This window comes from Artibeus jamaicensis, unplaced genomic scaffold (genome assembly GCF_021234435.1).
Source record: "Artibeus jamaicensis isolate MK-2021 breed Jamaican fruit bat unplaced genomic scaffold, CSHL_Jam_final scaffold_916, whole genome shotgun sequence".
Classification (NCBI taxonomy): domain Eukaryota; kingdom Metazoa; phylum Chordata; class Mammalia; order Chiroptera; family Phyllostomidae; genus Artibeus; species Artibeus jamaicensis.
The window spans coordinates 5,404,331-5,431,591 of record NW_026522059.1 but is presented as its reverse complement, the minus strand read 5'-3'; the positions used below and the strand labels follow the sequence as shown (position 1 = coordinate 5,431,591).

The 27,261-nt window shown below is 47.7% G+C and overlaps 1 protein-coding gene across 11 annotated transcripts; it reads right to left on the bottom strand.

Annotated features, from left to right (window-relative positions):
* Positions 1–1,931: 1,931 nt before the first annotated feature.
* TMEM71 (transmembrane protein 71) lies at positions 1,932–26,582 on the bottom strand. Of its 11 annotated transcripts, none has more exons than XM_053661143.1 (10): positions 26,263–26,582; positions 25,837–25,925; positions 24,612–24,694; positions 23,329–23,389; positions 21,383–21,595; positions 19,776–19,948; positions 13,569–13,754; positions 9,871–9,946; positions 6,693–6,754; positions 1,932–3,551 (listed from the first exon to the last, which is right to left on the bottom strand). In XM_053661143.1, the coding sequence occupies exons 3-10, from the start codon at positions 24,655–24,657 to the stop codon at positions 3,400–3,402; spliced, it is 969 nt and encodes a 322-aa protein (XP_053517118.1). In that variant the 5' UTR covers positions 24,658–24,694; positions 25,837–25,925; positions 26,263–26,582; the 3' UTR covers positions 1,932–3,399. The 11 variants fall into 11 exon arrangements, 9 of the variants coding, with proteins under 9 accessions (XP_053517118.1, XP_053517120.1, XP_053517119.1 ...); XM_053661145.1 differs by having other exon boundaries at positions 24,618–24,694; XM_053661144.1 differs by having other exon boundaries at positions 26,324–26,582.
* Positions 26,583–27,261: the final 679 nt, after the last annotated feature.

The following is a 27,261-nucleotide window of genomic DNA, read 5'->3' as shown; positions in this document are numbered from 1 at the left end:
TTCAACGGCTATTTTGCCTATTTCTCAGAGTGAAAGGAAGCCACATAAACATTCAGGCTCATGACAGCAGAAACCTGATCTACCTTCTTCACTGTTGTGTCTCCAGGAGCTAGACTGGCTCTAGGCACGTGGTAGGGACTAAACATGTATTTACCGAATGAATGAGTGAGTGAGACTATAGGGTCAAGTACGCGTCTCAGGTAATATTCCAACTACTGTTGTAAACCCCAGCAAGGGCAGTCATTCCCAGGAAGCAGCAAATGTATCATGTGCTACAGACCTCGTTCTCCATAACCACATTGCCTGCTGCTGGGGCTGCGCCGGCGAAGGGGATGCTCAGAGGGAGCGGGTTGGCCGTCAGCAGAAGGCTGACCGCCCGTGATGAGTAAGTCTTCCTGACTGCACACGGGTCCACAGTCAGACTCTCTGCACCCCCCGCCAAGGAAGGAGCCCAGGAGTTCCAGGTCGGAATAGCTGCTCTCCATGGCCAGGCTCAGGGGCGGCAGTCTGGCCCCAGACCGCTGCAAGGGGACTTGTTCTGAAGTCATTTCACAGAGCAACACACGGCTTTTACTTGAGTTACACTCATAAAATAACTTGGTGGAGATTCGGGTGTATCCTGTCGTCTATCACTGTGTCACAACGTTAGCACAAACCCAGCAGCTTCAGACACACGTGTATTGTCTCGCAGTTCCCTTGGGCCGGGAGTCTAGAACGAGTCAGTCTCACTGGGTTCTCTGCAAGGCCGCAGACAAGACATGTCTGGGTTGGGCTCTCACCTGAAGGCTCAGCTGGGGAAATCCTTAGCCAGTGGGCCAGCTGTCCTAACAACCACGTGAGCTTGGAGGGAGAACCTTCCCCAGCCCTGGCCGGCACCTTGATGGCAGACTTCAGGGGACCCGACCAAGCTGTGTCAGTCTGCTGACCCATGGACGCCATGGGCAGTAGCTCATGGGGGCTGTTTTAAGTTGTTAAGTTTGTGCTAACACTGTCACTCAGAAACAGATGATGAATGCAGGTATCACAGGGAGGATCAGAGCCATCCCCCTCACAAAACACGTTCCCAGTAACCTTCAGAGCAACCCTGAAAAGTAGGAATTACCATCTCTATTTTATGCATAAAGCAACCGAGACTGAGAGATGTTAAGGAACCTCACCAAATAAGCTGTGAGCAGGATTCAGTGTGAGCTCTGGGATCCTTCTGAAGCCCAAACTCTTTGTACCTCTTTATAAAGCTTTAAATGAAGCTTAAAAATCACAGTTGCTTTGTCCACATGGGAACTTTAACAGCAGAGTGAAAGTAGTCCATCTGCATTTAGCCTCCCCCATGAACCCCAGCGTTTGTACACAGAGCGGCGATGCTGTTAGAGGGGACATGGACCCCTCAGGCCGCCTGGCAGGCTCCGGGTCTGGAAGGTTGCCAGGAGAGGAGAGCAGGGAACCCAGGTGCCCATGTGACCATAAACCACTTGGCAGCTGACCTAGGCCGAGTGGCAGTTGCTGGGAGGCCAAGGCCATGGACTGCCCTACTGTGGAAGGCCTTTCCACCAGCAGAGAGGAAGGAGCTGTATGTCTTCCTCCAGAGTCAGCTGTTTCCAGAGCAGGGAAGGCACCATGACATTCCTGAAGGTCGCGGCAGTCGGAGTGAAGAACGAGAATGTCCTGATGCATGTAAAGGTCGGGAAAGGTTTGTAGACACCCCGAAGTCAAATTTGACTGGTGGATCCCCCCCCACTAACATTTAACAAAGTGAGACAGCAAAGCCAGCAGACAGTGAAACCCCAGCCTCTTTGAGAAGCCAGGAGAGCAGAATTGTGAACATGAAACCCGTTGAGACTCTGCCAGGGCCGTGCGGCACGGTCCTAGTGTGCACACCAACAGCTGCCCAACCGTTTGTCCCTGCGCTTCGCCCTCCGGAGCGAAAGCCCCAGCCTGGCCACGTTGGACACTCCGGAAAACACCTGGGGAGAAATTCTAGGGATTTAGTAGTAACGGAAGAGCAGGGGCCGTGAAGACCTGGACGAGCCTGGGGCCGTGATGACCACGTGGTCTTCAAACACAGTCAACAACTAGTTGGGAAGCCGCAAACAAGAATTGCAAACCCTTCGAGACGTCCAGGAGGAGCTGAGATCAGAGGGCACAGCAACAGGGAGGAAGCCTGTCAATCATCTTGGAGGATTCGAGGAAAGCCTCCCAAGTGGCGGTGAGGGCTCAGGGGACTCTAGACGGATGACAAGGTTCCAAGAGGGAGAGGCAGGCGAGGGCCACCCAGACACGGGAGTAGCAAGACCGAAGCCAGGCAGCCGGGAGAGCCCGGCAGGAAGAAGTCTGTCCCCAAAGCGTTCCGAGAGAAAACAGGGCCGTCGATGCCTTGAGCTTAGCTCCCGACCTCTGGAAACATAAATCAACGAATTCACATAGTTTAAGCCCCTGGCTTGTGGCCATCTGTTTCAGAAGTTACGAGAAACTGATATATAGTGCTCTGTGAACGACTCCCCTCCGTGATGGCTCGTGTTGCAACACGCATGTGTAACTTGCTGTTGCCTCCATCTATCAGAAGAACACCATCCTTTTCAACCCAAAATGCTCTACATACAAACAACATAAGAACTGATATTTTGACATGACTGTTTTAAGCAATTTCTCCACACAGGTTTCCACTCAGAGAACGTCACAGAGAGCAAATTTGAATGGCAAGGCACGATCGGGAACGTATCCCAAGCCAGAGGGATGGCAAGGGGGCGCCGTCTGCCACCCACAGCCGGTGTTGCCGTGGCACCACTGCCGCGTCTCTCAAAGCGCCCTGGGGTTTCGCCTTTCTTTTCCCCTCAAGGAAGTCTTCTGTGTTGGATCTTCAGTGCGGTTTCAGCGGAACGTTCTCAGGAGCCCCGATGAGGCTGAACACTTGGTAAAGGCAATGGTTCAGAAGGAGAATGTACCTTCCTGAACACGGCCCCCGAGCTGCCAATTTTCCATCACCCGTTAGCTACCATCGCCACCAAATATGGAGCCGCTCCTTCAGGAAAAAGAATGACTGTGCCTGGGTTGCATTTTAAGTACGGGCTGCATTTGTTTACTTTCAAGATGGTATTGGTGGTGATACCAGTACCAACTGGCTTTCCTCATTCAACTAACTCAGCTGAGTGAGGAGAAGCCCATGTGGGCAGGCCCAGGAATCTGCCTCGTTACAAGTGTCCCCTAGAATTCTCAAATAAAAATTAATGCTCGAGCACCATGGCCTTAGGGAATAAAAGGACAATATTTTCCCTGGGTGCTGTGTTCTCTATTCCATTTCCCTTTCCCCTGCTAGTGTTGGCAAGGGGAGGATGAATTAATATTACTTTCATAAACATATTATGAGGGCAAAACTGAGATTTTTTAAATTATCCCATAAGCAGCTTAAAAAGGTATTTCTCTAGTATCTATCTGCGCACTCCCTTCCAGTAAAGCAGCTGATTCCAAGCAGGCTGCAACTCGGACAATTTCCAGCAATTCAGATTGAAGACGTTCATCGGAGGCTCTCCTGAATGGCTTGTCAAATTCTGGCAAACCTAGACCAGAGAAAGGAGAGGGGAAATGCATAATTCATCCGCATGCACAGGAAATGCGGTGTCGGTGCTAATCACGGCACACGCACACATGTGCGTACACACCAACCAACGAGCTGGAGTGATCGTAACTAGGAAAGTGGAGCTTCAGCTTTGAGTAACATGTCTGTATTTTTTTTCTTGCCTTAGCAGGTCTCAGTTCTCTCCGTTTCCTCGACAGGCTACAGCATGTTTGCCCCTGGTCCCCGCTTGGTTCTTAGTTCAGTACCCGGTCATATTGCCTTGTCTCTCCACCTCCTCTACAGCTGAGATGCCTGCAGGGTGACAAGTGGGTTTTTCCCATGTTTCCACTCCCTACGTTTCATCCACTCATTCACCACCTATGTAAACATGCTTTCCTGAACATAAGTGTAGAGAGAACAGACGTTACCCATTTCGTTACCCTAAAACCATACATTTGCAAAATGCACACTGCTGATGCTAACACATTATTGGCAAGTGGGACACCTGTGATGACTGTCACTTGAAAGGGACTCTCTGGTCAATGGTGAGCAATGAAGGCAGTCCCAAACCCATAGACTTTTTTAACAAGGTGGTTGAATGAGAATTGCATTATGGGACGAAAAGGGATGTGACTTGAGAAGCATGAAGTGCTGAAGGGTTGGCACCTAACCTAAGTACACAGCGTGCAGGGCAGGTGAGGGAGGGCTTCTCCATCAAAGTTTGTGGAACTGGATTCAGAGCCTGCCCTCCACCCCCAGGAGCCTCATCCCTGTTGGTTGAAACAGACTTATGAGTCATTCTTCACCGTTGATGGTCATTACCATGTCTTTGGCTCATTAGGTTCTGGATGTGTCTATATGTGAGGGAGACGGTTGCAAAATCTGTACTCTATAGGCACAGAGCCCATGGGTATAATAAGAAATGACACAGCGAATACATTCAATTTAATGAGTATTTATGGCATGTGTACAATGTTCAAGGCATTGAGATAGAAACAAAAGGGAAATCAAAGTCTTTGTTTTCAAAGGTCTTAAATGCAAGTGTGTGTGTGTCTGTGGTGGGCAGGGAGTGGGCAGGGAGTGTTCTTTAGAAGAACAACTTGGAAGTATGTACACAAAAAATCAGAGAAGCCATCTCCTAGAAACGAGGCTGTGGATGAGAGCGGTCTGGAGGAAATGGCATCACAGTCCAGACCTAATTACTTTTAGGAGAGAACAAACCTCAGCTGGGCAGACCTCAGAGCAGCAGGTTGGGGACTGAATCTTCCCAGAAGCCTTCCCCCCCACCTCCCCCCCACTCCTGGTCTGGAAAAACCTCCCCCCACATCCCCCCCTCCGTGTCCCCATAGTCTCTGTGCTAACTCTCCACTTGCACTTCCCATATTCCATATTAAAAGTCACCTTCACTCTGCCCTTCCCATGCTCTTGTCATTAGGCTCTGAACTCTTAAGGCCTTGGCGTGCAACCCTGTCACCTAGCAATACAGTCTGACTCTTGCCAGAGACCATAAACATCTGCAGCTGCAGAGCAGAGCAGGGCACCCAGTCCCACACAGAGCATGCACAGCCTCAATTAAGATTCAGTAGGTAAAGTGAGGCCACTGCAGGGTTTTACAAACCACCTTTCCAAGATTTCCGTAGTTAATGTACAAGGAATTACCTGGGGAGGCTGTTGAAAGTGGAGACTCCTCAGAAGTTTGGACTGGGAAGGGGTGGGTTCAGGTTACACAAATCTGCTCCTTAATCAAGCTCCCCGGTTGACCCTAGAGAGGTCGTTGCCATGGCGCCCTCTGAGAAGCTCTGCCCTCCTTAGGAGCTTCCTACCACAGGGTGTTGTCTTTCAGATTAATGGTACATGTTCATCTTCAAACCCGCAGAGAATGGATTTATACAATTCACCCCATCTGACAAAAAATGATGTTTTCGCATCTGAATGTTGGGTCACAAAAGGACTCCCTGGGTAAGAGCCTTTTGTTCGGCCAGCCCTGCCTGGGGCAACATCCCGGCCCATAAAGCGGAGCAGTAGACAACTGCAGGGAGGTGGAGAGCACCTGCAGCCCCAGGAGGGGCCGCCTACCTTAGAAGAACTTTAAATGAATGTCATTCATCCACAAGGGCTAAAGAATAAGGGTTTCTCTTGCAGGTGGCCTCAGGACCCAATTTCCTAACTATCAGATTAAACAAAATTTAGCCATATTAATGCCTGCACCCAGAAGCCTGGAATGCTAGGAAAAGTAAGGGACACATCACTCAAAGTGTCAGTAAATCAATATTGGCCGGAGTCCTCAACAAAATAAATCTTCCCTCGGCGTCACTGTGATTTCAGAATTAACAGAAAGTGTGTAAATAGGGGCGACACGGTGCCAGAGCAAAGGCCTGAGGACCGATTTGAATTACAGACCTCAGCCTCCCAGCTCCGGGAGTTGGCCTCCAGCTGCCACGTTGAAGGGAAGGTAATTAACACAATCCATCTTGCAGCGGATGGTGCTCTGCGGGCTGCTTGGAATTCCAAAGCTTCTCACCCAGACCCCAGTCACCCTGTGAAATACGCTAACGTGGCCATCAGCCTGCAGGGGGATTGCTAAGTGCCTGAGAGACAGCGGAGACACCACGGTTCCTGACGAGACCATTTCATGGGCCGTTTGCCAATTATTTGAGAAGCTGTAGGAAAGAGTTCTCTTCATAGGAGGCATTGTTAAAATGCAGTGCATTGGATCTATAAGACCTTTAATACTGCTTAAAAATTTAAAATCCTCATTACTTCTTAAGTCCCGCTGCCTTAAAAGTGAATTCTATCTATTCTCATGTAAGAACTGGGACAGAGGTTGAGGACATTGTTAGATTTCTGCTCTGACAGGAAGTCGTCTTCAGGACAAACGATCCAGGCCTTTCCTGTGGGCAGTGGTGCCATCCACCCTTACTCAGCACAAAGTCCCAGATTTCGGACGACGGTCATCTTGGTCCAGATGCTGACAACACAGACGACACTCTCCTAGCCCAGGGGGTGGCTTTGAAGAAGCCGGCGAGGCTGAGAAACAGTAACTTGGCAACATCTTGGATGAGAAAGACAAAATATATTGAAACGACCAAAGTTGGAATGGAACAGGGGAATCAGAGGAGTCATTTGGGAAACGGTTACTTACAAGCAACAGTTACCATGCAGGAGCACGTGAGGGCACTGGCCAGCATTCCGCCCAGAAACCATCTGCAACAAGGAAGCGCTCAGGGTCAGCGGTCTCATGAGGCATTCCCAGCACGTGGGACGTTCTCTTAGACTGACTCTAGATGTGTGGTGTTAGGATTCATCAGTGCTATTGTATAAAACTATGGTAACAAAGAGAGTGTGGTTTTGACAAAGGGACAGAAATACAGATCAATGGAAGAGGGGAGGCAGCCCAGAAATGGAGACAGTTAAGTGACTTTTAACAAAGTTGCAAAAGCAGTTCAGTGGAGAAAGGAGTCTTTTCAGTGAATGGCATTGAAACAATTGTCTATTCAAGGGCAAGGAATGAACTGGCATGCGTAATCTCTCCTTAACATAAAATTTAACTCAAAATATGAACCACGAAGGTATAAAACTTCTAGAAAAAAACAAAGGATAAAATGTGTGTGACTACTGCCCAAAAGTGTGTTAAGCATCTGGGGTTTTGCCAATCAGATGAATGACTCTGTTGCAGGGTGGATTTATTTTTTTTTTTTTTTTTTTTTTTTTTTTTTTTTTCCCTTTATTTTTAAAGACTAGTGTTTTTATTGCTTTCATGTTTGGACTATGACTTATGGAAAGAGATTACAAAGAAATGCAAAGGGGGGAAGGAAAATATAAAAAATCCCATCACGGGGGGTGGGGGGGGCTGGGATGGAAGAAATAGACAAAAAATGTACTTGAAAAATAACTAAATAAAAATTTTAAAAAGGTAAAAAAAAAATCCCATCACCCTGAAGCAGCCATTACGCAAATCTGATGTGTATCCATCTAGACACCTGTACATGCATTTTAAATGGAGCATTTTCATTTTAAGTTATTTAATCTAATTTAAATTATTCATTGAAGTTGAGCTTTAGGAAAGGTACACTAAAGCATATAAAGTGCATTTTTTTTTTTTTTTACCTAAGCCCCTATAATTGCTACCCAAATCACGACACAGAGTATTTCCAGCACCCTGTGCGGTTTCCTTTGCTGGCCCATCCCACTCTATCCACCCGAACTGATCCCCGTTCTTACATCCGAATAACAACCGACTCATCTGCCTTCTCTTGAGGTTTATATGCGTACGCAACCCCACAGACTCTGGTGCCTGTCGTACTTCCCTTACACAGTCCTATGAAACCCATCCACGCTGTTGCCCATGGGAACAGGGCACCAGTTCTTTTTCAACCAATCGCTTACTTAAATAAGCTTCTTGTGTTAGAATAGCCTTAGCCGTACAGAGAAGTTGCAAACGATAGCACGGAGGGTTCTCATACACCCTCGTGTGGCCAAGCCCATCGCTAGCACCTGGTAATGCACCTGCGCGGCCGTGGTTAAGGAGCCAACGGTGGTCCCTCGCTGCCCTTTTCCTCTGTGCTTCCTTTGGACTTTGCAGTTTTCCCTGATTTGTCCATGTTCCAGGATCCCGTCCAGGACACCACGGCACATTTTGTCTTCATGTTGCCTCAGGGTCCTCTGGGCTGTGACAATTCCTCAGACGCTCCTTGGTTTTGATGACCACACCGGTTGTGAGGACTGCTGGTCAAATCGCATGTAGACTGTCCTCTCATGCTTAGCCTGGGGTCTGGCACCACCGAGGGGAGGTGCCATTCTTACCGCATCATATCAAGGGCACATGCTGTCAGCATAACGTACTGTGTTGATGTTGACCTTGACCATGTGAGGTCGACCTTGTCAGATTTCTCAGCTGTAAAGCTACCTTGTTTCCTCTTTCCATACTATGTTCTTCAGGAGCGAGTTTCTAAATGCAGCTCACACTCAAGGGATGGGGAGTTAAGCTTCCCTCTTAATGGGGGAGTATCCACAGAAATTCACCTAAGAGAAGGTTACATGAACAGCCCCGGGAGATAAAGGAAAGGGTTCCATGGTCATTCCGTCTGGGAAACGCCGAGTCACATAAAGCGCTTCCTCATCAATTCTTCCACCAAGGCTACATCACTCTGAGCACATGTGACCCTCCCACGTGGTGTAGGAGGCAGAATTTTAACCACAGGATGTCCCCCATTTTCCTTCTCTGGTCCCACTGTGATCTAAAAATACTCCTCAGACCTCGTGATTATCTGGGGAGCTCATTTTTAAAATGTTGGGTCTCACTAGATCTAAATTAGTATCTCAAGGTATGGATCCAGGACTCTGAACTTGAAAACACAACTCCCCTGAGAGATGTGAGGTATTTGCCCCTAGAGAGGTGGGACTTGAGAGCAAGTAGCTCTTGCAAAGACCCCAGGACTGTACCATTCCTCCCCGTTTCACTGACTCGACACACACCGACCAGCCCCTGGCACCGGCGCTGCAGGAGTGAAGGTGACATACCTGTCTCAGCGCTCAGGGAGCTCACATCCTCACAGGGAGAGACAGGTCATTAACATCCATACGAGCAAACACACAGTAAGTGCTCTAGAGAACAGTAAAGTGAACCGGTATGCACCACACAGGGTGCTGGAGGGAGGGCTCTCTGATGATGTGACATTGGAACAGATCCAGAGAAGAGGAAGGACATACATTATAAGGCTTTCTGGAGAAGACCGTTCGAGGCAGCAGAGCAAACAGCAAGTGCCAAGGCCTGGCGGCACAGGTGGGCTTAGCACAGAAGGGATGTGGTCACTGGCCTGGAGACTTGAGCGAGGAAAGGACAGGAGGGACATGCTTGACAGAGGGTAGAACAAACATCGTCGTGATCAGGCAAGAAGAGCATTTCGTGCTCTGAGATGCTGAGTAGGCATCCCTGGAAGAGATAGTTTATTTTAGGATATAAAAATATAATGGAAAAGGTGGGGTCCCAGCAGGACCCTAAGTCCCCTAGTGGGAACTTTAAGTGCCCTTGAACTCCAGGCAAGAGGTACTAGGTCTATATTTGTAACAGAGTCTCTGAGGATTTAAACAAAGGATGATACATAGTAAACTCCAATTCTAGCAAGGTGCGCTAGCTTTTGTATGCTCTGTGAAATGATGAGAGGAGGGAGGTGATAGATGAAGAAGTACATAGACAAATGACAAATCTTAACCACAGAGCTACTTACAAATGCTTTGTGGAATTTGGCAAGTAAATCATCAATCAATTACAGCTTCATTAATTATGAAACACTACCACAAGATAATAAAATCTGAATTACCTTGCACATGCAGAAATGATCAAGCATGCAGCAAGCAGAATCGTTTGAAAAGAGATCTCTCCCAACAAACTGGTTTCTAATAGGAGAAGTAGAAATAAATGCATTAGAAATCATGGCTGATTAGATAATGCTGGAATAGCAAAACCATACTAAAACTTCTCTTCTACATACCAAAAACAGTTTTAAGATGTATGTCACCCCAAACAATCTGTCAGAAGTAACACGATAATATTATGAAATGCTAGAAAAATACTGCAAATAATTAGATTTTTTGTATCCTTAAAACAGTGAATGATTATGCTACATAAATGATTTGGGGCTTGCCTTTTGCTTTGCTGTTGGGGAAAGGGTTTGTAGGATGTGCATGAGTGTCAGAAATGTAGCGGTGATGATAATGACGACAACGACGGTGACGATGATGACGCCTGAATTTGTAGAGTGCCTTATAATTCACAGAGCTTTCACGCATCGGTTCATTTAATCAACACAACACGCCTAGGAGGCAGGGACTGTCAGCGTAAGTTCTGGAAATGAGAAGGCCAAGACTGAGAGGAATGATGAATTTGTCCAAGGTCACACAGCTCTGAGGGGCCAGAGCCAAGATCTAGAAACCCCATCCAGCCAGTACATAATGCTTCGCCTAAGTCGGAGCAGGGAAAGAGAATTGCAACTTTGCATATGGGGAGTCTCTCAAGGGCAAAAGAGGGTCATGTCTCATGGGCTGACAGCAAACCCCTCTGCTATCAGCAAACCCTTGCTGCCCAGCCACGGTGGGACCGACGGCAGACTCTCCAGCAGTGATAAGCATGAGTTAGACCAATGGAACCCCTGAGGATGAGTCCGATCGCCTAAAAGAAATGAGCTGGCTTGAGGGTTGCCACATTAAACACACCCCAACTTATTTTTGCCAGTGCTTCAAAAGCCCAAGTTCTCAACAGTTGAAAGTCACTTCAACAAGTTTCCAAGTTGTTGAAAACTCGGAATTACTCTGCTACGAATGCATTGCTTGTTGTGATTGATGCTGTGAAGGAAGACCCGAGTCAGCCCGTAGGATGCACTTAGTCCACTGTGTGGGCAGAACCCTGGAGACAGGGCATGCAGAGTATAGCAATTGTGAACGACGTCACAGCCAACGCATGTCTTTCGTGGACACGTACATTTAACAGGTCATTGTGGGTTCGGCTGAGCACTCGGTCATCTTTCTGAAGTCTGTTTCTATTCTTGGCCCCCTCTGATGCCATGTGAAGTTTGGAAAATGTTTTCTCATGGAAACAAGCCTAGTTTGACAAACTGCAAAGATCACTAGACTTGAATATTAACGGATGACTGGGTTTAAACTCACATTCTGCAAAGATACCAGTTATGCAATTTTGGACAAGGTGTTCATTGATTCAATTCCATCAGTGGCCATTTACTTAGTACCTGTTTTGGCTTAGCTGGAGTGTGACCTCCTCCAGGAAGCCTTCCTTGATTCCTTCAACTCCCCCTTTGCCCTTAGCCAAGATCCATGGTTTGTGCTGTCCCCACTGGTGCTCTTTTTGCGATGAGTCGAAATTGCTGTTTTATTTCTCCATATTTTCCTCACTAGACTGCAAGCTCACTGAGAACAGTTGACACCTATTTGCTATTCTTTGGTGGCAGTGCCCATAATTTCCATGGGAATCACCTCCCCCCTTCTCTTTGTTCATGGCTCGTGTGAGAGACCAAGTTCTCTCCAGCATCTGGACTGCTCCAAGCCCTTTGGAATGTTGCGTCCTTATTGACCGTGATTGGTTTTATGGTACAACTGTGAGCCTTCCAGAACCAATGGCACGGGGCCTTGTGACATTGCTCTGGAAGGCTATTGTCTTTTTCTGCTGGACTGGAGCCTGGGAAGTAGCAGGTGCCGGGCCATAGAGGGCCACCACAGGCCAATAGCCTTTTAAAGAATAAAGCTGACACCGAAGAGAATGAGGGTAGACCCTGACAGACACCTGCAATCTATGCCTGGGATTGTCATTAATGTGAAGCAATAAATTCTGTTGCTGATAATGCATTTGGAGTTGGGTTTCCACCTGCTGGAACTCAAACATGCCTGACTGATAAACACATGTCACATGTGCTCACACCCTTAGCATGTGCATTGCCACCTGGAACAGAATGCACATGCAAAACCCACCTGTGCAGGAGGTAAAACAGAATTCCGTGGAGACCATGCCCACCCATGGCTTCCTAGGCGGGCAAGAAAGAGGAAAATAGATCTGATGGAGAGAGGTGCGGAGTGCTAGGGAATCACAGGGAAGGAAAGTACCTGCCAGAGAAGATCACACAGGGGAGGTCTGGGTTGGTTTCAGCCTTAAAGAAGAGGTTGGGGTCTTAGCTATAGTCAGTGGGAGACACATCCCAGACACAGTGAAGAACACAGGCACAGGCTCACTTGACCCGTCTGAACTTGACCGTTCTTATCTTTAAGACAGATATAGAGCATTTAATTGTCCCATCCCGGGCATGGAGGCCCTGCTCTCTGCCTGGCACTATGCGGGCAGTGTGCAATCCAAGGTGACTAGGACATAGGGCCCGTCCTCAAGGAACTCATAGCCCTGTGGGCAAGACACAGAGGTAAACATGCAGCAGGAAACAAGCATGAGAGAGGGGAGTGCTGGGAGCAGAGGAGCACAGAGAGGGCTCAGTTAACATGCCCTCCCCCAGAGCACATGGTGGGCTCCCTGGAGGAGGTGGCTATGGACCCTTAGTAGGTGTTGGTCACCTGGGAACTGTCTGAACAGTGAAAGCTGCTCCCTGGTCATCCCAAAACCTGGAAAGGAAACTGGAAACCCCTTTTTAACATGTATTTTTGATAGCTGCCCTGGGAACAGTGTGGAGCAGGGCATGTAGGTCTTTGAGAGAAGAGATCATCAGTGAAGTGAACACCCATGACTTTGTAAATGCATCGTCCGGTTTAACCTCAACCTTATGTGGTCATAGCTTTACATTTTGTGAGTATTTAATATACATAACACAGGATGCCAAGCACTTTACCTGAATTATTTTCATCCGTGTAAGGTAGGAACTCTGATGACCCCCATTTGCAGAGGAAAATGTGACATTTAGAGGGTTAGTTAGGTGAATTGTTTCAGAGGTGCAGCTAACAAGTGGGGAGCGGGGCTTGGAACCCTGGCAAGCCGTTGGCAGAGACACTGTGACGCTGGGTGCCCCCACGATCTGTCTGGTATCAGCCAACTGGAGATTAAGGGGCACGCTAGCTGGATCTAGCTCAGACCGACTCCTGAAAGGAAATCTCACTGACTGTAAGTTCTGACTTTTCCTTGCCAGGAACATAGCATTAAAGGATAATTTTCCTCCCTCTCTTCTTCTTCCTGGGGACCATGTCAGATGCACAGCTAAGTAGGCAGATAAAAAACAGACACCTGTGTGTGCATCACCCAGATTTAGCAAAGCTTAACATTCTGCTAAGTGTCTTCAGGGCTTTTTAAAACAAATGAAACTCCGCAAGTTCGGTCCTTCTGACGCCTTTAAGGTGACAGTCACCTCCTCTGTGAGTGCGTCACGCGGGCGCTGGCTGTACCCCACGCCCTGCATTCCTGAGGGAGATTGGTGCCAGTTCCCAAGTGCTCATGAGTCATCGCTGCGCCTCTCTGGGGCCCTGGAAGGAAGAATGGCTTGGGTGTGGCAAAGATTGAAAAAAAACCCCAACTCACTCAAATGATCCAAGACCTTCTCCGGGAGACGATCAGAAGCCGTCAGCTGGGACCGCGGGGACGGGCTGTGGGAGCTCTTCCCGGGAGTCTCAGGTGCGACGGGGCCTGAAGAGGAGGCTGCCACAGGCTCTGCTCTCGGCTTCTCTGACTCCCAGCCATCGGTCAGAGAGCCGTCACGATCCCCTCCTGCAAAAGCAGAAGGGTTCCATGTGCGCCGTGCGTGTGCAGCGACTCAGTGCACAGCAGCCAGTGACCCTAGCAATAGTCTCCAGGTGAGAGGGCATCTCCGGCTGACACAGTCCTGGAGGGCTGGAGAGGAAAAGGATCTTCAGTTCAGAGACCTGCCAAGGCCAGAGGCACGAGGGTTCGGGGAAGGAAGTCAGTGCCAGTGCGGTTGGGGCAAAGAGACTGAGTGACCGAGGGGACCCAGTGGAACAGGGAGCTGGGAAGCCAGACGGAGGGCAGGTCACCAAGGCCTGGACTTCCGGCTGAGGAGTTTGGAACCTAGGCTGCAGCCAGTGAAGTGACGGACCATCTCAGGGTGAGGCCGGCGCCCTGGGCAACCTCTGTGCATTTCTATGTAAATTCTGTGGTTCGATATGGAATAAAAATGCAGGTGGTTCTGAAAAAAATCAGGAAAAGTCCAAAAGGCTTTCCCTGCTCTGGTGTGTGGGCACATCTCTGCCATGGGGTGGGCAAAGTGATTAAGGAAATAACAGCGGAGAGGAAAGACGAGGCCGCCCACAGGCGACACTGCCAGAGAAGGCCCCACGCCAGAGGAGACTGGAGGCTGGAGCAAGGGGACGGGAGAGGGCACAGCTCTGTGGGCTGGGCGCAGGCCCAGCTGTCCCTTCAGTCGGCACACGCTGCATGGCCAGGAGTGGGGTGTCAGAGAGACACCCCACTGTGCCCTGCTCAGCATGGAGGGGGCAGGCACACCGGCCCCCCAGTGGGACACCACACATTCTGTCTTCTTATCTCAGTCTTGTCGGAGAGCCCTGCTCTCTGCGTTTGGAGGGCAGGCGATAATTTGTGATCTTGTGATTGCTATGTAAACACATACTATATAATATGTAATTTGTGTGACTTTTTATTTAGTCTGCCTTTCTCACTAGACTAAAATCTCCATGAAGAAAAAGTCACCACACCAACAAATAGCCTAGCTTACAGCTAGCACTCAATAAGATATGTGGATAACTGGAGCATTCTGTGGGGGCAGGCCGGGACCTTGGAAGTTTCTGTGCACCAGGTCTAGCCTAGGCCTGCTATGCGGGGCTACAGTAACCATGGAGACAGCAGGTCAGCTCTCGTCCTCACAGAGACTAAAGCTGACCGAACAGAAGGCTTCAAGAGGGACCGCCTCCTGGCCCCGGCTGGTGGGCTGACCCCACCGGTGGCCCAGCCCTCCTGCCCAGCCTGGATACTGAGCCCGTGAGCCGGTGCTTTTGGACGTAGGAATCCCTGCCAAACCTGCAGGCTCCCTCCCAGTGCTCCTCCCTCAGTTTGCGGTCACTGGACGCGGAGGCATCCATCCGGTTGCCATGGAGAAGAGAGCCGCAGAGAAGAAACTGTGCAGACCATCCAGGAATGACCACCTGGCACAGCAGAGGAGGTCCGGGGCCTTGGTCACTGCAGTGCTGTTTACAGCAGCCCGGACACGGAGACAACCCAAGGGTTCATCAGTAGGCGAATGCGTCAAAACTGTTCTGTCCTTTGTGACAGCGTGGATGGACCTGGAGGACATTATGCTAAGTGAAACTAGCCAGTCAGAGGAGGACAGATAGCACTGGAGGTACCTGAAATCATCATTTCCACAGAGTCAGAGAGCAGAATGGTGGTTGCCATGGGGGATGGGGACAGGGCGCAGAGTTTCAGTTTTGGTGGATGAATAAGTCTCAGCGATCTGTGGAACAGTGTGCTGCCTATTGTTAACAATATGGTGTTTTATACACTTCAAGATGTGTCAACAAGGTAGATCTTAGGACAAATGCCCTTCGTATAAAAAACAAAGAAACCAAAACAAACAAACCACAAAGGGACGCACGGAAGCTCTGGAGGTGTTGGATGTCTGTTACCTTCAGTGCGGTCATGGGATCGTGGGTGTTCGCATCTGTCTACACTCACTGCATGATGAGTATACGCATTAAATACGAACAGTTCTTCGTGTATCACTTATACCTCAACACAGCTGTCTCACACAGAGAAGAGGCTACATGGTCAAGTCAAGGTGGATGTGAGAAAGAACTGGGAACTTCCACAGCTGGTTAATTATTCACGAGAGGCACTTCATTCCAGCCTGGAGAGATGGAGGGGAGGCTGTGCCAACGGTACTGATAGCCCCGTGCTGTTGCCCCAGGCCGCCTGCTCTGCTGAACTTAGAGCTTTGCCACTGACGGTGGGAGGAACTGAAAAGCTGTGTCCTATGTGGAGTCCTGGGAAGACTACACAGATTTTTCTGGAAGAAGAGATGGCATTATAGAGGGCAACCGCAAAAAAATCTTATCATTAAAAACACGATCAAGGATTTTTCCTCTCTGAAAAGACATGTTTTTGCCCCCAATTTACAGTGTTCCTAACTGAAATTTAATTTTTTCTCCACCCTTTATGATAAATGAAAGGATCACAATGTGGGAAACATTTCAGCAGTTGGCCCTTGGATTTGAAGATGCCAGTTCCATCCTGTGTCTCCTGGTTGATTTGGTGCAGTTTACTCCTGTTTTGAAGAGGTGGTCTGATTCTTCCGAGCACGTCTCCACGTGCTCTTATGGAAGGCGAGCACTGCTGTCACTAGCGAAGGGGACACAAACCCTCACACAGAAGTTCCCGTCAAAGGTATCCATGGAGAGGCAGACATTAGCTCTGGGGAACATCGCAGACCTCAGGCTGGGTGGCGGGCCTCGGTCATCTTGCCTTTCTTTCCCAGGACTGCAGAGATAGAGTGGTTAGCCCTGCCTGGTCTTCCCTGCGTTGCGTGAGTCTTGTGTCCCTTTGTAGTGTGACTCTCGGGGCTCTGGACAAATCCCCACAGGGCTCTGGGACTGGTCCCCAACGGCAGTCCTGGAGTCTAGGAAGCTGGCTAAAGAACGAATCTCCACCAGTAAGGAAAGGTGTCTCAACACAGCTGCAAAAGGGGTGGACTCAGGATCCACAAAATAGGCAACAACGAAAACAGTCTTTTTAGCCTGAAAAATGAGGAGAAAGTCGGGGGGAGTAAGTTTTGATTGCATCCATTGCCTAGAGAGAAAACAGCAAAACGATCTTGAATTCTCGAGCCTTCTAACTAGGCAACATTTCCAGAGGAAAATAAATTGCTGATCAAAGTCGCAGGCCTTGGGTAAATTCAGGAAAGGAGTCAGGGGAGACTTGATTATAGTTGACAGCCAAGACGAGAGGCTTCAAAGTCGTGCGTGTGCCTGGGTTGACTAATTACGGACTTTGGAGGGGGTGGTTTGATTTGTTATATTTAGAAGATATTTGGAAACCATGAGAATTTTAACAAGATACCTCATGCATGTGCAGCTCTGCTGTGGTCCAATTGCTTTAAAATTGTTTGGAAAAATTTTAAAGGGGCAACTGCGGGAAGACTAGACATGAATTTCCATCTCTCTGAAACACGGCCTTTCGAATAGAAAATCCCGAGCTCGAGTCATCCAAGCATCATTTTCCCAATATTTGCCCCATCCCAGAACCTGCTTGCCCTTAGCCATTTTCCATTTTCCTCTAACTGTCCCGTTTTAGTCTTGTACTTTAAAGGAAACTCTGTATCAATCCGTTAACTGCCGTAAAGAGAAAATCGATGCAAAAATAAGCACAATGAACATGAGACCTTATTTAATTTGCACAGAATACTGTTTTAGCAGAAAGCTCTGAGCTTGTCCTTTGCTAAAAGAACATTGTTTAAACAAAAGACAGAGTTCAAGGGTCTTACAGCTAGTGAGGCTCCAAACTGACCCTCCTTGGTTTTGGCAGTATTGCCGGAGGAGTGCCGGCCGCTCTCTCACTGTGAGACTCTGTTCCTCACCACTGGGTTCCAGAGGCATTGGCTGCCCCACCCCACACTTTGGGAAATACGGCTTCGGAGCTAAGAAGAAAGCCAGCCTAGAGCCAGGAAACGCAGACTTTCACAGGCACAAGACAGGTCTGCATGTCAGCAGCCACTTCTGCTGCAGGGTCTCAAAGAGAGGAAGACGCAGCTTGAAAAGGCGTGAGAGTCTGACGCAGGCAAATCCATAGAGACAGAAAGCGGACCAATGACTGTCAGGGGCTGGGAGGGGCCCTTGAGGATGGAGAGCCACTGACACTGTGAGTGGGGTTTCTCTCAAGGTCATGAAAATGTTGTTGAATTAGAGAGTGGTCCTGACGGCCTAACCTGCCTTGTAAGTATATTTTAGAAAATCGCCCGCTTCTACACGTTAAAATGGTAAATTGTATAATGTGTGAATTGTAACTCAGTTAAAAAGCACTGAGCGCTCTTTATTTCCATACACATTTGTGCCAGTCTGCCAGGGATGCTGACGGCCAGTGAGATGAGCTAGCTCCGTGTAGCCTTCTGATTGAAGACTCCAAACTCAGCCTATTTACCGAGACGTCTTTAAGGCTGCAGAACACTGGAACTAGCCTCGTTATTAAGCTGCACGCCATTAGCCATTTTTTTTTAATAGCTTCATGAGGCTGAACACAGAGTTCTACGTTTCTTGTTATTAAATTTACTGGGGCAGCACTGGTTAACAACATTACGTACATTTGAGGTGTACGACTTCGTAACACGGCACCTGTGTGGTCCACTGTGTGCTCGCACCCGAATCTAGTCTCCTTTCCCCACCATGTACTTTGACCCCCTCCCCCTCCCCCACCCTCCTTCCCCTCCGGTAACCACCGTTCTGTTGTCTGTGTCCATGAGGTTGTTTGTTTTGTTTCTCATTGTTGCTTTCTGTTTTATATTCTACACACAAGTGGAATCGTAAGGTTCTTGTCCTTTTCCATCTGACTTATTTCACTTACCATGTAACTCAAGATCCTTCCACATTGCCCCAAATGGTGGTATCTCACCTCGATTTGTGGCTGACTATAGGCAGTTCTTTATATTCTTTTCTCCGGTGGTGCCATGGTCTTCCACTTCCCTGCCTGAGAAATTGTCCCCAAAGGGTCTTTCTTGGATGCAGCACAGTGAGCACCTGCTCGAGACTCCTGGGTTCGAATCCAGGCTATGCTACTTACTGGTGTGGGGCCCCATGAAAGGTATCTAATCTGCATTAGTCTTCCCTTCTGTAGAATGGGTGTAGAATAAAATGTGCTCTGTGTTGTTGCAAATCTCCCATTACATTACATGACTTTTCTTCATGGCACTTTCCGCAATTATTATTTTGTATTTGTGCAATTATTTAACAAAGGCCCGAACCCCACTCCCCGACCCAGTAAACCAGAAACAAGGGTTACGTTGTTTCTATTCACCCTGCACCTCCAGACCCAGTGCAGTGCCTGGCAGATGGTAGGTGCACAGTGAATAGTCATTGCTTCCTTCCTAGTAAAAAAAACCAATGATAACTTATGGGGACCATGCACTGAACTATCCCTGATGCTTATTGTCCCACTTAATATTGAAATATGCTTTGAGTTTCCACTACTGTGTTTTATATACCTATATATTATATATATACATATTCACATAGAATATTATCAAATAATATGTATTGTATAATACACATATATGAGATATCTAATATATACATCCAGCATATTTTAACAGGATATTTCTTATATTAGTATCATATATACTGATATATGTGATAATCTATAAATATATTATCACACTATGCACACATATCTTGTTTTAAAAATGAAGAAACTGAGATTTAGTCAAGTTAAGTAACTACCAGAATGTGCTCAAACTAGGACTTGAATTTGGATTCCAAAAATCCTTTTTCCACCCATACCCCACATAGAAAAGGCACCTTGCACGTGTGCAAATATTTCCCAGGTTTTACTTACTAATTGACACATTTAAATTTTAGTCTGTTTTGCAGGACACAAGCACATATGTATTTGCATCATGTAAGTACTGGAGAGAACTTAGACGAGTGTTTAGCACGTGGTCCACCCTGTCCATCAAAATGACTGTCGTGTCTGGATCTTACATTGGCCCAGGACCAAATGTTGCTGCTGCCTGTTTGGAAATATTTCACTGTGGAGAAGGAGATGCAGACTCACCATTTCCGTTGCAATGCTGCATGTCCAGCCTGCTGACTCCCTCCAACCAGATGTCCTCGCCTGGGGAAGAGTCGACATCACCAAAGATACTCCCGTGCAGCCAGGATTTCGAGGCTCTGAGGTTGAAGAGAGAAGAGAAGGAGCGGCGAGTTCTCTTTTTCTTTCTAAATATCCTGGAGAGAAATGAAAGTCATATGGTGGATAATGAACCTCAGGTCAAAACAGAATCCAGTGAAAGTGATTTGATGAACAGAGCACATCGCTACAATTTGGGTCCTCAAAGCTCACGTTATTTGTTCTCTCTATCAATTCCACAGACGTTTCCTAAGTTTCTGTGTGGGTCAATGTCAAGGATAGCAAGACAAAAGACAAAACCTTGGGTGCAAACAGTTTAGTATGAGAAAGGAAAAATGCAGATACAGAGCTAATGCTTTCATAGAACGTATTCTGTGCCTGGTGTCTTTCCAAGTGATTTACATACAGTAACTCACATTATCTCCAGAATGGCCCTGTGAAGAAGGTCCCATTCTTATCCCATTTTTCCAGTTGAGAAACTGAAGGGCAAAGAGGATGAGTAACTTGTCTGAGAAGCAAACCCGGGCAATCCGGCTCCACAGCCTCTGCTCTATCACTGTGCTGGGGCGGGGGTGGGAGCGCCCACGGAACTGCTGGGGGGCGCTGCTAGTTGGGAGCACCGGCTGCAAGAGCACGGAGGGGCGGTGCTCATTGGGGTCCAGGGAGGTTTTGTGAGGCGGCCAGGCTCTGAGCTGCACAGGGTGACCTCAGCTGCCCCCGGAGGCACAAGTAGGTCCCAGATTGGATCACGCTGGGAACTGAGGCTAGAAAGGTGAAAAAAGGTGGGGGGGCTGATAATGAAGAACCTTGAATGTTACGTGAAGGAGTTGGCATTTAAAGTTCGAACAACAGGAGATCACCGAAGTATGTCGAGGGGACCGGGTAGGGGTGACGTGACTGTGTGCATTTCCTGAAAGATTTTGACTCCTCACACACATCCACAGTCCCCACAACCCATCTTCTAAATTGTACTCAGTGTTATCTTGCTAAGGAGAAATTTGACACTTTGGCACATTCCTCTTCATCTACGAAATAAATCCCAGACTCCTTAGCCTGGAGTGCGACCCCCTCTGCCTAGCCCCTGCTCTGAGCCCCGTCTTTGGGCGGCTGGCCTTTTTCATCCTGAGTTAGATTTCTACCAAACTACTTGCCATTCCCAGAATTATATCAGGGGTGCTCGGAACTCTCTCCGAAGTCTCCTTTCCCATGTCTACTCTAATTAACGTCCTCCTTCTCTCAAGACTCACATCAGTCCCCATCATCAGTAGGAAGCTTGTCTTAACCTGTCGCTGGGGTAAACGTGGCCGTCGTCCTTCTCCCCTCACTTCGCCCTGTGCGGACTTCTACCCTGGCCCCCCATCAGTGCCTTGCTTCTGCTTGTTCCATGCTGGCTCTACGTGCCCCTGATTAGCCCGTGAGCTCCCGCAGTCCAGGGCAGCGCTGGGCTTCGTGTTGAATGGATAACTGAATGCGTGAGTGCGTTGGCGCATGGGTTGGACTTTTGCTTTCTGTCTGTAGCGTTTTCTGCGTACCTAACCGAGTTCTCCTTGTACGTCACACTGGTCTGGGACGGGCTCAGAGTTATGTGGCCGTCTCTGTCACAGAGGACACTGTCTTCTGTCCAGATGTAGTAGCCGTTGGTGAGGAGCCTGGGACTTCGGCGACAGGGAAGGTAGGAGCCCGTCAGGGGGTCCGTGGAGCCACAGTCAAAGGAGCTGTCACCAGCCAGGAAGTCACAGGCCAAACTAAAGAGGGGACAAAGATGTATGCAGTGGAATGTTACTCGGCCATAACAAGAGTGAAATCTTGTTATTTGAAGCATGGATGGGCTTAGAAGCTTTAATGATGAAGGAAATAAACCAGTCAGAGAAAAACAAATGCCAGGGTTTCGTCTACATGTAGAATTTAGAGAACAGAGTAAATGAACAAACAAAACAGAAACAGACTGAAACACACAGAGTCCAGACTGATGGTTGCCAGAAGGGGGCCGGGGGGCTGGGTGACAAAGGTGAAGCGATTAAGAAGGAAAGCCCTTCGATTCTCTGTTTAGGACACCCAGTCACACAACATCCACATCTCTAGTCACCGTGAAGGAAAATGCCTCTTTGTGTTCACGGCGGTTATTTTGGCGAAGCTAAGGATATCGCCAGTAATTTTCGCTTCATCTCCTCACCTGTGGGAGCGCGGACTAGAGAACATTTGGGGCTTCTTTCTGTTCCAAACACCCTTTCTTCACATGCAGTGCACCTACACCCTTGACACTGACCCATTTTTGATGGAAAAGGGCAGAACAGCCTGTCTGGGGTGTTGGGAGTTCATAGTAGTAATAGATGGGTTATAACTCCAAGGCCCTCTGGCACATAGGAGTCACAGGGTGAGCTTGCAGCCAACGAGATCCCTCCAGCCTTGGCCTTTGCCAGTTCCTCTCTGCGTCGACCACACAAATGTTCGTGCGGTTACCTGTCCTGACCCAGTGTCGGGGAAGTCTCCTGTTTAGGTACGTGAACCTGTGTGTGTCTTAGGTCTGAAAAAATGGTCACTCGTCCGTACGACTGGAAGGCAGCCTCATGCACTACTGAATTTCGGATACCTTTTTAAATTCAAAAGCCTGTTCATAATTAACACATGCACTAACTTTACTAATACTATTTTAAATGGGCATCCTTTGGTATTAAAAGTCACTGTGGGCCTGGCCCATCCTTCATTCTGTATCTGGTTCGGACAAACCTCCCTAAAACCTAAGTCACATTATCTTCATTGTGCAGCAGGGGAACAAAATGACCTGGACAAGGGCAAACGACTTGGATACTTTACAAGCTGGTAAGTGGCAGGGCTCAGATCCTCGCCCTGGTCCACCCGACGCGAAAGGACGTACCGTCTCCACAGGCCCTGTTTGCTCCCCCCGGGCTGGCTCACGGGTAGAGGCAGGAGGCTGAGAACGGACGAGAAGGGCAGGCCCCAACGCCGGTGCACGGTCCAGCTGGTGCCTGCCCAGGGAGTAAACCACGGACAGAGACCCGCAGGGTGGGAGGGGGAGAAAGGAAGGGAGCTCTAGAGACTTCAGTGCAGAAAACTGAGCGAAATGGTAGACTCTCCATGTTTCAGGGGAACGTGAAATTTGGCCAGCTTGTGCGCTGGTATAAAATCTTGTCGCTTTTGTAAAGCAAGACAGAAAAAGCATATTTAAGAGAATGTAAATTTGAGAAAAAGTAACCGCATGTCGTTATTCAGTAGTTTCGCCACTCACGAAACCAACAAACAATTCACATTTGCCTACACGTTCACACCTCCCTCCCCCCAAAATCCATTATTAGCTTAGACAAGCCTTCCTTTTCTATGTGGATGAGAGTGAAAATATATACCCATCCCTGACCGGACAACCCCTAGAACTGATGGTTTTACGCCAGGAAGACAACAAAATAATGCGTGTGGGAAAGGAATTTGATTGCTTTCTCTTGGGAAGAGCCTCGTGGAATACCTCGGGAAAATGTACGTGGGAGACAGCTCTCTGGCATATTTTCTGTCGGACTCGGAAGAACCTGCAAAAGCAAACGAGAGAGAACTGGACATTTGTCCCCCTCACCCCACATGCACGGGGCAAAAGGCGGAGGCTGTGGGGAAGGTGTGGACCGCTGATGTCCAGCCTCAGCAGAGACTCTGACTGGCGTGGCCATCCAGCAAGTCAGCACTGACCCAACCTGTCACCAGGCCTCCACGGGAAGCCAGGAATATTCTACGGGTTTCTGTCCTCTGTTTTTTCCCCTGATCAGCACTCCTTTCAAGGTCCCTCGGTGCAGGATGAGGCAATAATAAGTCATTAGCATCAAACTGATTCATGACAAGGAGGAAACAACATCTTGTGTGAAGCTATAGAAAACCCAAATCAATTGCCCAGATTATTTTAGCTTAACTCAGTACTTTGAGGACTTCAGTCTTCTGATCAGAATCTCTCTGATTCGTGTATTTTAAGGCACTTCTATTGTAAAGTAATGAGCAAAAGGCAGTCGTGGAGGGAAAAAAGTAAAGTTTTGTTTTATATGAATGATTTTCTAATGTATGAAGCCTGTGGGTATTCTTAGTTAAGAAACAAAACAATCCACCTAGTCATTCCAGTTTAACCCAAAGTGTGGCAACAGATCTCAGTTGGGGAAAGTTGTAGTCAATTAATATTCTAAACTCTGAAACAGAATTTTATATTATACAGAAATGGTATGCATGCTTCTACTAGACAGGCTCAGTGAGACTTGATTCCATCACTGACAATATCTAAGTAAAGGAAGGAGTTTAGACATTCAGCCTGGGCTGGTTGATTTATACGGAGAAAATAGTAGGTGTGTGAGGGGGGTGGGCAGAAGCAGGGTTGGAGAAGAAAATGAGAAGAGGAAGGAAGAAACTCGAAACCACTACCGTTTCAACAAGTTACACCCTATTTTCTGCAAGGAGTTATCAAAATCATTTAGTATTTTTTTTATAGACAAACAGTTTTGCATCTTAATAGTAGCTGATAAACAATCTCCTTTCACTTTTGTGCACAGGCATCTAAAAAAAACTGCTTTTTTTTTCTAGTAAAAGGAAAAATACCACATTTCTCTCAAGGAAAGAAATGAAGCCAAGATCATTGCCAAAGTGAACACTGGCATTTAAGAAGCACAAGCTTCTGACAGATGGTTAATGGTATGAGTATCAGCAAAATCAAAGCGAGGAAATTGCTAAAAGGAGTCTAATCATTCAGAAGATAATTGCGTACAGCAATCCGCCCACATTTACTTGCCACTGGTGTTGACATCAGTTGAGATATTCGGTACATTTCGGGAAAGCTGCTGGTTCAAACTTCACAGATTTTTCTGCAAAAGATGTTAAAAAAAAAGGTGGATTACACATTAAAAATAGAAAAGTGATGCCAAAACAGATGGCATCTACTAATTGCACCAGTCAGATCCCTGTGCTGTAATAATTCGGAGATATAGGAGGGAAGGCTGGGGACCAGATTGAAGGGCCCCTGAGGCTGGGCCTGCCTCTACGATTTTGTATTACATTCTCCACCGTCTGGCTCTGTGCATCTAAGTAATTTTTTGCTGTAAATAAGATCAACATATTCTTTGGGAAAGCTAGACTTGCAAAGGTTGACTTACAATCAAAATAAAATAATAAAAATAAGTTCATCGATGAAGAAATCTGAAAAAAAAAAAAGATCTATTCGAGAGCCCTCTAAACAAACTTACGTATAGTTTCATCATTTGAAACACATCCACTTCATTATCCAGCTTCAAATAATGCTTGGGACTGGCGCCTGTCTCTTGTCCAGCACCTTGAACCTTTGACAGGCGGTCACAGAAAGGGCCAGCGGCCTTCGGTGCAGTACTTGTTATCAGCTGGTTCTCAGGAATGCCCATTCCTGAGCGGCATTGCACAAAAAACAACACGCCACTGGGCAGATTTCAAAACTCAGTTCCCACGCACGTATTAGTTACATTCTCAATTACAAATGAAACGCGCATTTGAATGTGCAAATGATGTAAACTAGGATCATTCACCACTCATCACAGAGGTCTGCCTTCTGAAAGTTATTAAACTTGTAGCGATCACTATCCTAACAGCTTTATAAGGTAGGACTAGAGGCTTTTCTGATTCCCCACCTCTATCCACATTTTTAAAATGTGATAGCTAGTAATGCATTGTTTTTGTCACTGTGATACATGAAATTAAACCAGGATAATTCCATAGCTCTAGATCGATTCTTCCAATAAGTTATACACAAAACCTGTTTGAAAATGTTGATCCTGGGGAAAAGGGAGGGAATTTCAGGGGGAAAGGGGAAGGGTTTACAGGAACAAGTATAAAAGACACATGGACAAAAACTGGGGGGGGTGGGAATGGGGGGAGGGCTGGGTGGGTGGGCTGGGGTGGGAGTCAAAGACAGAAAACTGTACTTGAACAACAATTAAAATAAAAAGAAAAGAAAATGTTGATCCTGGCTTACACACACCTCTAGGTAAGTCAGGAGACCTTTCTGGCATTCCTTGGCTGATCTCTAAATCAAAGCATTTGATTCACATATTCATAGATTTCATTTGTCTGGAATATAAAATAATTTTGTTTCACTGTAATGTAATAGTATATAATTTGTCCTTTTGGGTTTTGATCAATATACTATGAACATGTCCAGCCCAAATTACCCATTGTTAGCTTTCCCCAAGCATTAAGTTTAATTTGAAGCTAACGAGTCCCGAGGCGGGAGGCAAGGTCCCCTGGCTGTGGCTCACTAGTAGGTGTAGCAAGCTACAGGTGCCACACGAACAGTTAGCTGAGTATTAGCTACACTGAAAAAGACTTCCGTTACAGCTCTAAAACTTTTCAAGAAACAGATCCTCTCTAAGCAACAAATCTGTTTTGAAAAATAATTTGCCCGTACTTGTTCTTTCCAAAGGGAGTTCCCAGTCTTCCTTCCAACTGATAGATAATAAAATAGTTACTGAAATACGAAGCTTCTTGAGTCTGACAGTCAGTGCAGAAATCCAGGATTTAGCAGTTCTTCAGCTGAAAACAACGTCAGAATGTCAACAGGTGCGGACATCTCCCAATAATGGGAGATCCCATCTTGCCCTCCTTCCCAGAGATGCCGCACAGGCTGCCGCGAGGGCGTTTGCAGAGAAGCTCTGTCTTCAGCCGTCTCTTGTTCTTTTGGTTGTTTCCTAGAATAGAAGAGCGCACAGCTCTTGGGAAAGTCAGCTTTCAAACCGCTCTCGTTTCCTTTCAAAAACAGCCTGTGAAACCAGAGGCTGAGCGGCAGAATGAGGTCACGCTTCCTGTGGGGCTCGCATCAGTGACATTCACGCTGAGGAGCCCGGTGAAGACTCGAGATCATCTCTCCTGGACCAGCAGCGGTGTGGGGGGGGAGGGGAAAGTGCGACCTGAGTCAGGCCAGCTGGCTACACCGTGGTCACCAGGAGATGCTTTTCTGGGCTCACTCGGCACCCCTAGCTGCGAAAGCAGGAGAGGAACTCAGAGAAGCCCCGCATCCCGCTGAGCATCTTCTGGCCATTTTCAGTATCAACAGCGCATAGCAGAGCTTTGTTCAGATCAGTGATAATGCACCCATGCTATTCAATGCACAACGCAATTGAATACCAGGAGCTTGACCTTGGGAGATGTCTGCCCCGGAACTATGCTGACCCACCCAAGCCTGGGTTTTACAGGAAGCTACCCATGGGTGGCAGTTCACATTTTACTATTTACATTATAGCAGAACTCAGCGAACTTGATGGGTGCCCAGGGATCTCTGCTGTTGTAAGTGATCACAGAAACACATGTTCGAGCCCCACTGAGGCGTGTGGAGTCACGGGAAGAGGGTGGGTTTCGGAGTCACACAGAGTGAGGTCCAAACTCTCCCCTCCGTCCCAGAGGCGTGTGC